Raw genomic sequence first — 11077 nt, forward strand, 5'->3', positions numbered from 1 at the left:
TCTGCTGGGTAGTAGCGTCCTCTTGCAATGTCTCAGTAAAACGAATGCTACTCCCATAACCAGTCTTTCCATTCCTGTCATTCGGTGGAATTATCGGAGTAAACTTGATCGAAATGTTTGTACAACATACAACTCTACCTCGCATATTCCAGTACCTTGCCTCTGATAACGGATTATTACAATTATTTACGCTATGTGTGCGAGCTGCCCGCAACAAGAGTAATATTACGAAAATCGATTCGTAAATGCTTTACTGAAACACTTCATTGTTTTTGGTAGTTTGTACAACCGGCGGCTTGGAATTGGCATGATTGTCCTGATAATGCTTCCATAGGCCAGTAACGTTGTTTACCTGTGCACCACATCCAGGCATTTTGCATCTAGACATTAAATATTCAAATATTGGAAAATCTAAGACAAACTTACAAAATATATGTATATCAATTTACTTACATAAAGAAGCTGACAGTAGATGCCTTTCCTTGCTTTACCTTTGGCATTTGCTTATCATTATTGGAATTAATTGTATTTGTGACTAATTTATGACTGTCTTGATGATGACGATAGTGCGATATGTATTTGTACTTCTTTCCGCAACCATTGACGTCGCATTTATATGTTTCTTGTTTGTACCTAGACATGCGTTGCTTTTTTGGAGTGTACTCCTCGTCATCCGAACAATTGCTATTTGTTTCCATCGAGCTCTCTTCGATTTTTAGAGAATTTTCACGCTCAAGACCGTTTCGAAAAACTCGTTCCATATTTCCTAAATCTATTCTATGCTCTTGATTTCGTAAATTTAAATTGCATATTTCCATTTTCATATTTTTCGTAATAGTTATGTCGCTATTTATGTAAACCACATTATTCTTATCCTGCGTGCACTCCACTTGAAGGATCTCTTCACATTTTGGAGTTCCAGTATCGTATTTTCGTAAGAAATTATCTTTCATTATAAGTAGATCTTCACTATTTGAAAACTTGTTAATACCATTCAAAGATTCATTATTCGAATAGTCTTCGCTGTTCGTAATCTTTTGCTCGTTACAAAACTCGTTTTTCACCTGAATTTTTGCTTCGTTTCTAATAGAACAGTTTTCTTCTTTATTTCCATATTCTTCCTTTATAGTAAAGTTTTCGCTTGGCAGTTTTTCATAACATCCCTCGTCAGTCTTTTGCATGACTTCTTCGTCTATTGCATTTTCGGGGCCTTCAAAACAAATTATCTCAGGCTCCATTGGCAGTGTGGGTGGTTGTCTATGACAACTTTCAATATGCTCCTCAAGATTACCGCTAGTAGATTGCAAAGATCCACAGTTGGTATATGGACATACGAAGACATTTGTTTCATTGTTATGCCATTCTTGATAATGTCTCCACATACTACCCGGATCTGATAATTCTTCTCCACAACCTGGTTCACGACAACTGTAAAAAGTTCACAAAAAGATATAAATAAAATCTTAAAATGAATTTTAAACTTAATATTACTAGTAAATATTTTATAATATTTTATCAAAATCACATTAATCAATTGCAGAGATATATATTATTCACTGTCTGTTATAGTGATACAATGAATTGATTTCTACTCACATAAATCGAATTTTTAAAGCTTCTAGTGCCTCATGTGTTTTATATTCATCTTGATTAGTGAACACCTTACCACAACCTCGTTGTTTGCAAGTATATACTTCCTATATATTGAAAATTGATTGAGATATTAGACTTTATTGAATATGAAACAGATAAAAAACATTTTAATAGGAATCCAATCACTGATGATACAAATATTGAAAAAATATATCCATATTGATCATATTTTCATGATTATCAATACAAATGTAAGAATAATTTCCAGGTGTGTTTAGCACCTAAATCTGAACATTAAGATTTTATTAAATAAAAATAAATAAATATTTGATAAACTATATAGGTTCAGCAAATAAGTTATGATGATTAATTCAGATTTAGGTACTAAATGTATATACATAAAAAAATAGTTTTGCAACATAAGGCCTGTTCTTTTTAACTGAACTTTTGCACCAGTTTATCTTTCCTTCTTTCCTCTTCAGGAATCATATATTAAGATATTTCTTTTAAAAAACAAATATAAACTGACTGCTTATTGAATTCAAGTAAAAAATAAATAAACTTATTAAAACAAAAAATTTCATTGTTGCACTCGCTCCGATTTACTCTATTTGTTTTGACTTAGGGGTCATTGACCTTAGGCGACCAATGACTCTACCGAAAACTTCACCTTTTTCGGTGCAATTTCCTCGATGGTGCGGTTTCGCGAGACAAATCTGATGACGCTGACCTCCGTGGGCCGGTCAGCGCACGTTTCCGTACCCTGGCCCATCCTGCGATGACTCGCCTCGAACAACGGCGAGCAAGGGGAGGACGAGCTCACTCACTCACTCGCTATACTCGCAGAGCTCACATAACCTGTATCCTCGTGACGATAAGTTTGACAGAAAAAATTACTTTCTTTGTTGAATAAAGCCTACACGGAAATTTCGCGGTTTCTCGACGGGGCTGACGCTTAGGTCTCGGCACTTACCGACCAAACGCGCCCTCGAGTATGCGCCAAAAATACGTCGTCGCTTCCAGCTCACATTATCACTCTGTCAATAATAACAATTATTTGTGTTGTCAAGTCAGTGCAGCAAAATCTTCTCAACCGTCTGTCGCAGAGTCGATTTAATACATTGAGAACCGCTGCTATATGACCTAGGGGTCGAATGTATATCTTGAAACGAGATAAAAATTACAAAAGTGAATAAATTCACTAGAATATTCGTAATTTAATTGGCCAATACCTAGGCTACGTTTCAAAACTTCCTCCCTGAAGAAAATTTTACTCAAAATATATAATACATGTAACGTATACTATAGCATATAGAGTAAAATCTTCCTCGGAGAGGAAGTTTTGGAACGTAGCCTTAATAATCATTGTTCACTTTTGTAATTTTCTCTTCATTTCAAAATACACAATGAAGCTTCTAAAACCCGTATCAGACCGACGTTTGCATTAAACCCGTATCAGATTACCGATTACTCTGCAAGCCGACCCAACTATTCACTCTGATTGCCGACCAATAATGAACCAATCACATTGAATCAGTCTTATTGTGATTGGTCCATTATTAGTCGGCAATTAGAAGTTGGCAGTCGGGTCTCTTGCAGAATCGATAATCTGATACGGGCTTAATGCAAACGCGCATAAAATGTATCTTAAAAAACATAAGAGAATGTTAACAAATAAGTTTAATTTAATAAAATATCTAGAATTTTTCACATATATTTCCAAAAATTGCAATCTCAATAATTCGGGATTTAACATTGCAAAAATTATAAATCTTAAAAATCTCTTTTTATAAGTTTGGAACGCAATAAAAAAAATTTCGATTATTTTTAGCCCTCTGTTAGAATAAGTGTAAACTTATAGGTTTTTCTTGATGCGTTTGAGAATTCCATTTACAAAAGAGATGGCTCCATTGACATAAAAGTCCATTTTTTATTGCTGCATTCTCTGAAACTGGTGCACACAGTGCAATAAATTGAATCAAAATAAATATACGTTTAAGGTGCAGCCACAATAGAAGGAATAAGGAATTAGGAATAAGGAATAAGGCTTTTAATCTATCAGATATTGGATACACTGGAATACACGGTTTCTGATAGATTGGAATCTTTATTCCTTATTCCTAATTCCTTATTCTTTCTATTGTGGCCGCATCATTATTTCACTTCAACTTATTGCATTGTGTGCATTAGTTTAGAGAATGCAATAATAAAAAACAGACCTATAAAATGGACCGATAACAGTGATGGGAGTAGAAAGAATAGAGTGAGGGTAGACAAATGGATGAATGTTCTTTCTCTGTTTTAAGTTCTGATTGGTTCTGTTCTTGTCCCGCATTACGCTATTCCGCTGTATTGCTGGACTCATACTGAATCCAATTTGCGTCGTACGACGTTCTAATCAGAAAGCAGAATTTTATTTTGTATTGATGATACGAAGCAAAATCCTGTTTTCTAATTGGTTGCAGAGCGTCGGATCCAGTATGAATCCAGCATATGGATAGGCACCTTTAAGGTGCTTTTTTATATCAATACTCGACTCTCATTTTCGGCATCAAAATAAGTCACGTGATAGAAACTGACGAATATCAAGTGTCACATGACCTATTTTGATGCTGAAAATGAGCGTCAGCATAAAAAGACACTTTTAAGGGTAAAATCACACGGTGCGAAATTGGATTGCGAAATAGAGAATGCATCATTGAAGCAACCAATCAGCGTTATTCCGCACTTTTCCATCACGCAAGTTTTGTGCTATGTTCACATAATGCGTCAAAGATGCATTCAGGATGAATATAATTTAAACACTACTAACTTTATGTTAATAATTTGTTTATTAAAATAAAATATAATTTTAAAAATTGTAAAAACAATTATCATTGTTGTAGTATTTAATATTTTACAATTAATAAATACAATCTCATAACATTTTCTTTAACTGCTTTAATGCATTTACTATCATTCTTCCGCATCGTGTGAACAGGGCACGCTGAAATCGCATGTGATACATCAGTTTTTTAATCTTGATATCTATATTTAAGCACTTAGATTTTATCATTTTGCTTTATTCGTCTCAACATTACGCGATTCCTATCTATCAGCATCAAATTATTTTAATCTCTCAAAATACAATGGTTTATTACAACAATATGGTTTAGGTGACTTTACGGTTTAGGATACATATGATGCACTTTCTATTTTATAATATCAAATACGGAATAGCGCTAATTGGTTGCTCCAATGACGCATTCTTTATTCCGCAATGATTTCATCCTTATGGGAACGGAACTAGGCCCCTACTTCTTGAAAAGCATCGCATACAAAACATTAGAGGAATGCTATAGTATATGTAATGCATACTATAGTATTTCCTTAGTTTTTCGTACGCGATACTTTTCGAGAATAGGGGCCTTGGGCGCAAATTTCCGTAACTGTTTTGCACATCTACTGACAGTTGTTGGTATCGTTGCGCAGCTTTTTCACCATATAAAATATCTGAGCTCCTGGAATGGATGCTCAATTTTAGTAAAAAATCCGATTCGTGCTTAAAGATACCTTTTCATGCTGATAATCGACATTCATTTTCAGCGTCAAAATAGGCCACATAATCAAAATTGATGGTTGATATTCGTCAATTTCTATCATGGAACTTATTTTGACGCCACCAAAATGAGCGTCGAGCGTTTCGGCAAGAAAAGGCATCTTAATGCGACGGCACCCTTAAGCTGGTTTTACATCGCATCGCAATGTCGTAAGCGTGTCGCAAGCGTTGCGGTCCAATCAGAATCGAACTAGCTTGATGTTTATTGGACCGCAACGCTTGCGATGCGACTAATGTAGAACCAGCTTTACTACGATCCACTTAATGCTACGAATGCTTCGAAGCATTTGATTTATCAGTTAGTAAAATTCTTTTTTTTAATTGGTCAATCAAAAGTTTCAAAAAAATTTTGTTGATAAATGTCGCAAATGGACCACACCCTAGGAATTATACTAACCTTTTGTCGGCCTAGTATTTGTCGTGTTCTCCTAACGATTTTTGCATTCCTTTGCAATTAAGAGGATAGGCGGAATAAAAGCACAATTCTACTTAAGTCGTTTTTTTTAGGTAATTAGCTTTTTCATGTAATATTGATCGTAAGAAAAGTATTGTAACTTCTTAAAAATATTACATAAATTTATTTGATATTGTATTTGTGTATAATAAAAAAGTAGCAAGTCATTTTAATTTTTATTACTATCAAGATTTCATAATCAAGCCTTTATTCCGCCTATCCCTTCAATTGCACATGAGCCAAATCGTTGTGTATAAATCGGCCGGGAAAAAATATTTCATATATAATTATATAAAAATATATAAAATTATATATAATTATGTAAAAAATTAACATATTTTATATACAATTATATATAATTATATATAAAATATGTCCATATATATACATATATATATATAACATTTTTCCCCGAGCAATCACAACGCTAGAAAAGAATGTAAAAAAACTTTATACGCAGAAGTCGCTGTCATTGACAGTGGGCAATTGAAAGTGTATGCAAGTAAACCACTCTCTGTTAAATCAGAAAGAAGAAAAATCTGTGTCATATATCATCATATAGTTTATCAAAAAGATTTATTGTTACATACACATATTGCACATATATATTCTTATATCACAATCACTTACAATCAGATCTGTATGAAGAATAATTTGCATATTTATAGTATTCATTGGCTGCGTTCAGTAGAGAAAACTAATCAATTAGCGCTTAATGATTCTTTAATACGATTGATTCCTACACTTAGATTTGATGAAGAATTAAAAGTAAGAATCAATCATATTGAAGAATCACTAAGCACTAATTGATTAATTTTTTCTACTGAATGCAGCCATTCTAACACTCAAATATAATAAAAATAATTGAAATTTATTAGTAGTTATAGTTATATACATTGAAAAATATAAAATTATACACACACACATATATATATATATTTGTTTTTGAATATAATTAACCTTATATTCAGTGAGGAATAACAATGAAATCGATGACGATTCCATTATTATTTCTCACTGGGATAATCCTTATGAATATAATTAATTTTCTATTTTAATTTATAATACAATACATGCATTATTTTAAACCAGTGCTAGAATTTGCTCGTACATTTCGGCCGATTTTCAGCTTTCCTAATGAAAATAAAACGTAAAGTAAGTGTCAATAAAGCGTTAATTGGAGTGTAAAGGAAGTGTAAGAAGACAGTAACGGAAATGTAAACAAAACCTAAAGAAGTGAAAATTGGAACATGGACCGTAAAGGAAACGTCAGCTAAATGTAAAAAAACTATAAATAAAGCATAGATAAGTTCTTCGGTAAGCACGAGCAGAATATTCATTGAATGTAAACGGAGCGTGATTAGGCAGTCTATAGAGAACGTAAACGGAACATTGTCGCACTCAGAGAAAAAAGTCGTACCAGTAACTATAAATTTGTAGTGAAATAGCGCCTCAACTATATACATATTATTAAATTCTAATAAAAATACTAGATTAAATAAACTAAGAAAATATTGTAACATTAACCATATGACCACAGTACAACACACATTCTCTTCCGTGAAAAAATCAAAGAGATTCTGAAAGTAGATGTAAAAAAAAACCTGTCGGCGTTTTATCAGATCAAGTTGTTAACGGTTTTCTTGCAGCCATTTATCGTATTTGATTCATATTGGCTTTTTACAACTGTTTCAAATTATATAATAATTTTTTAAAATAAATAATAATTAACGTTTTTACATGTGAAATTAATTATGCGATGAGTCCGAATACAAAAAAAAACAACTCAAAATTATTTTTTTCATATATTTTCAAATTTTTGTATAATAATAATAATAATACAATTATAATTACAATTATTATAAAAATCTTGGTCGTCTGATTTGCTATTTGTATGATTTCGGTTTTGTATCACAAACAATAGACCAACAGTATTCAGCAAGCATGTATCTGATGTCTTTTCCTTTGAAGCGTTTCTCAATGATCACAATGTCTTGGTGGAAGTGTTCACCATGTTCATCACTGAATTCACCCAAATTTGGTGGAAAAAAATCCAAATGATTGTGACGAAAGTGTATTTTGAGCAACATGTTAACTTTCATTGCATGAAAATAATTATTTCGATTTGGACACTGCATTATTGTTTATTTATTTTAATATTTCCTTCACTTTCAATTTCGTTTTAAATGTACAGTTTGAAATTTCATCAACTAAATCCGCGATCACGACTGTTCGAACTGAGCAAAAACAGGGAATGACTGCTGCTTGTTTACGTCGCTTTGTTTAGATTGCGATAATATCGAAGAAAGTCAATACCGAGACACAGATATGCTTTCCTAATATCTACTTTCAGAATCTCTTTGAATTTTTCATAGGAGGAAACCTGTGCTGTACAGTATTATAAAAAGACATTTGATAATACTTAAAAAACGTTAACGACTTGCTCTGGTAAAACGCCGAGATACGGGTATTTTTTTTTTATATCTTTCAGAATCTTTTTGATTTTTTCATAGAAGGAAAAAAAATCGATTTTTGTCGTACTGTATAATTACAATCAATGGTTAATATTATCTACTATGTTTTCTTAATTCACTTAATTTACTTATTGTTCTTCCCAGCAAACGAGAACGGATTGAGGTGGATTAAAATATATTCAGATTTTCAGAAATACGGATTCATAAATGTTAAAATAAATCCTTTTCGATTCTGAATGCATTTTTATTCATTTATAGGAATGGCATGTATATTTTTATGCTTTTCAATCTAAAAATAATATTATAATATATTTTGTGTGTGTGTGTGTGTGTGTGTGTGTGTGTGTGTGTGTGTGTGTGTGTGTGTGTGGTGTGCATCGTAAGTACTACTCAATTCAAAATTGTGAATAAGAAATGCAGTTTTTCAATCCAGTTGAATCTAAAAATAATATCGGCAATTTCTGTGCATCGTGAATATTGCTTAGTTAAAAATTCTGAATAGGGAATGCAGTTTTTCAATCCAGTCTAAATCTAAAAATAATATCAGTCATATTCGTGCATCATGAATGCTGCTCAATTCAAAATTCTGAATTGGAAATGCAGTTTTTTAATCTAATTGAATAAAAAAAAATTTTTCTACTAAAATAGGTCATGAATGCTATTCAATTCAAAATTGTGAGTAAAAAATCCATTGTTTCATTTAAAAATGCATCACGAATGCAACTCTATTTTATTTAGAATTATGAATAAGAAATTGTTTGTTTTAATTCAACCGAGTAAAAAAAATTGTAAAAATATATCATGAATTCTACTTCATTTAATAGTTAAAAGAATAATAAATATGTAAGTATGTAAATTTGTACAATAAATGTTACATATATAAATTATTGATTTTTAATTAATAAATTAATCACTTTTATGTATATTTCGTTCCCTTTATTATACAACAAGAGTATATTTTTTGTATAAAAGTTTTAAAATGATAACTATAGAAGTTCATGTGATTACTATTTTAATTTATTTAATATACTTTTACACGTACAAAAATATTTTTATATAAAATCCAATCCATTTTTATAGATTTAAAATACGGATTTGGATTGAAAATTTTTATTTGCTGGGTTATTAAAGCTTTATAATATATAGTTACAAATTTGTATGCATTTCTTATTTATTTTTGTCTTCCAAGTTCGATTTTTTTTTGTAACTTCTAATGTATAGTTTATTTTAATACCTAGGAAGAAATCTTGCAATCTGTATGACAGAATAAATTTTTTTATTTCTATATTTTGGAAGTGTACACGTATTTGAATGTTTTGCGTATTCTTTGCGGAACGTTTAAAAAGCGGAGACGAAGTACCAATGAATAAAGTATTTAGGAAGTGTATCAGTACGCTCCACTCTTTGCGGAGTGTTGTGGAACATTTGGGAAACATTAATAAAAAAAAATTATAATATGCGGGAAATGTGACAAATGTGTTTCGGGCACATTTTATTCTACCACTCGGAGCGTTTGAATAGAGTTCGGGGAGCGTGTACAAATATTCAAAACCACTAAGAATCAATGGAAAGTCGATGAAGTGTTTAAAAAGCGTTAAAATTCTTTGTTCACATTTCTTTGATGCTTCGACAAACTTTACATTTTCATCAGGATTGGTTCCTGCCCCTTACTTCACTTTACTTCAGTAAAGGGCAGGAACCAAGTTGAAAATCGGCCGAAATGTGCAAGTAAATCCCAACATTATTTTAAACATATGTATATTATTAAAATGAAATCTTGATAAAACATTAACTAATTTCTTAACTAGTCTTTCTAATTGTCATTAGATAATTTATCTCTAAGAATTTGTTGTTCTTATTCGTATCATACGTTCTTTAGCTGCTTTAAATTGCTCAAGAACATTTTCAACATTATTCATGAGTGTATCTGTGCTCACTTTGTCCGAATCATCTCTTTGATAATTGAAATGTTTCATATGTGCTCTACTTTGATGTATTATATTCATATAAATTTTAATATCCCCACTCGGTACGACTTTTAAATTTGATTTATCTAAAACTTTACCTTCGTGATTAATTGGAATACCGCAATATGTTACATCCTCAAGTTCATAAGAACCACCAACAAAAAAACGTCTCAATGTATCGATAATACTTCCTTTAGCACGCCATGTAGGAATTGTAAATTTGTATCTACCAGGTGTCATTGGTATTGGTAATGCTGCGTAACCTTCTATTCGATACCTATATTAAAACCGAGCAATATTTTATGTCATAATATTGTTGACAAATAGAAAAAAATTGTTTTTAACTAAATTTTGTGTGTGTGTGTGTGTGTGTGTGTGTGTGTGTATTTCGAGAAACAAGGCTCTCTATAATTGCTATAATTACCTGGTCCAACTATCCAGAGATGCTGCGGAGAATAATAATCGAGGCCAACGTGATGATACATTGTTGTTTAATGACTGAAATTCATTTGACGGATAATACAAGGGTATATCAGTACAATAACTAAAATATGCAGTTTTATTTGTTAAACGGCTTTTCTGCGTTCTGCCGACCAATCTTTCTTTCTGATTTGTACTCCAATTTTGCGGCAAATCGATGAAATAGGTAATAAACAATCCATCGTAAGAGAAATCATGAGCTGACACAATATCCAAACTTATAACTAGTGTAGATAAATTCGCTGGTGGCGATTGTAATTCCTTGTATAATTCTGTTTCTTTATAAGCAAACTGCTGTTGTACTTCCTGTAATGAGGAAAATATTATAAATATCAATATTTTATTAATATATCGTTGCAATTATAATATATATGCTTTAAACTATCAATTAACTTATTGAGTTTAATAATTTTGAAAAATGCATATTGCAAAATATATTTAATTTATAGATCTCTTTCTCTCTCTCTCTCTCTCTCTCTCTCTCTCTCTCTCTCTCTATATATATTTGTTG

At 31.6% G+C, this 11077-nt stretch overlaps 2 protein-coding genes across 4 annotated transcripts in view; both read right to left on the reverse strand.

The window, feature by feature from the left end:
• On the reverse strand, window positions 1-2661 carry LOC108750457 (zinc finger protein 292-like). Of its 3 annotated transcripts, XM_018489902.1 has the most exons (5): window positions 2567-2661; window positions 2264-2451; window positions 1597-1697; window positions 454-1428; window positions 1-380 (listed from the first exon to the last, which is right to left on the reverse strand). In XM_018489902.1, exons 2-5 carry the CDS (start codon window positions 2363-2365, stop codon window positions 251-253), a joined length of 1308 nt encoding a protein of 435 aa, XP_018345404.1. In that variant the 5' UTR covers window positions 2366-2451; window positions 2567-2661; the 3' UTR covers window positions 1-250. The 3 variants fall into 3 exon arrangements, with proteins under 3 accessions (XP_018345404.1, XP_018345405.1, XP_018345403.1); XM_018489903.1 differs by having other exon boundaries at window positions 454-1414; window positions 1667-1697; window positions 2264-2661; XM_018489901.1 differs by having other exon boundaries at window positions 2264-2661.
• A 7296-nt stretch (window positions 2662-9957) lies between these two features.
• LOC108750805 (Meckel syndrome type 1 protein) overlaps window positions 9958-11077 on the reverse strand; it is a 6087-nt gene continuing 4967 nt past the window's right edge. The window contains exons 4-5 of the mRNA XM_018490566.1: window positions 10511-10872; window positions 9958-10363 (exon numbers count right to left, since the gene is read on the reverse strand). Of these exons, the coding sequence (XP_018346068.1) occupies window positions 9958-10363; window positions 10511-10872 (768 nt within the window). The remainder of the gene's footprint in view (window positions 10364-10510; window positions 10873-11077) is intronic.

Source organism: Trachymyrmex septentrionalis, unplaced genomic scaffold (assembly GCF_001594115.1).
Source record: "Trachymyrmex septentrionalis isolate Tsep2-gDNA-1 unplaced genomic scaffold, Tsep1.0 scaffold37, whole genome shotgun sequence".
Lineage (NCBI taxonomy): Eukaryota > Metazoa > Arthropoda > Insecta > Hymenoptera > Formicidae > Trachymyrmex > Trachymyrmex septentrionalis.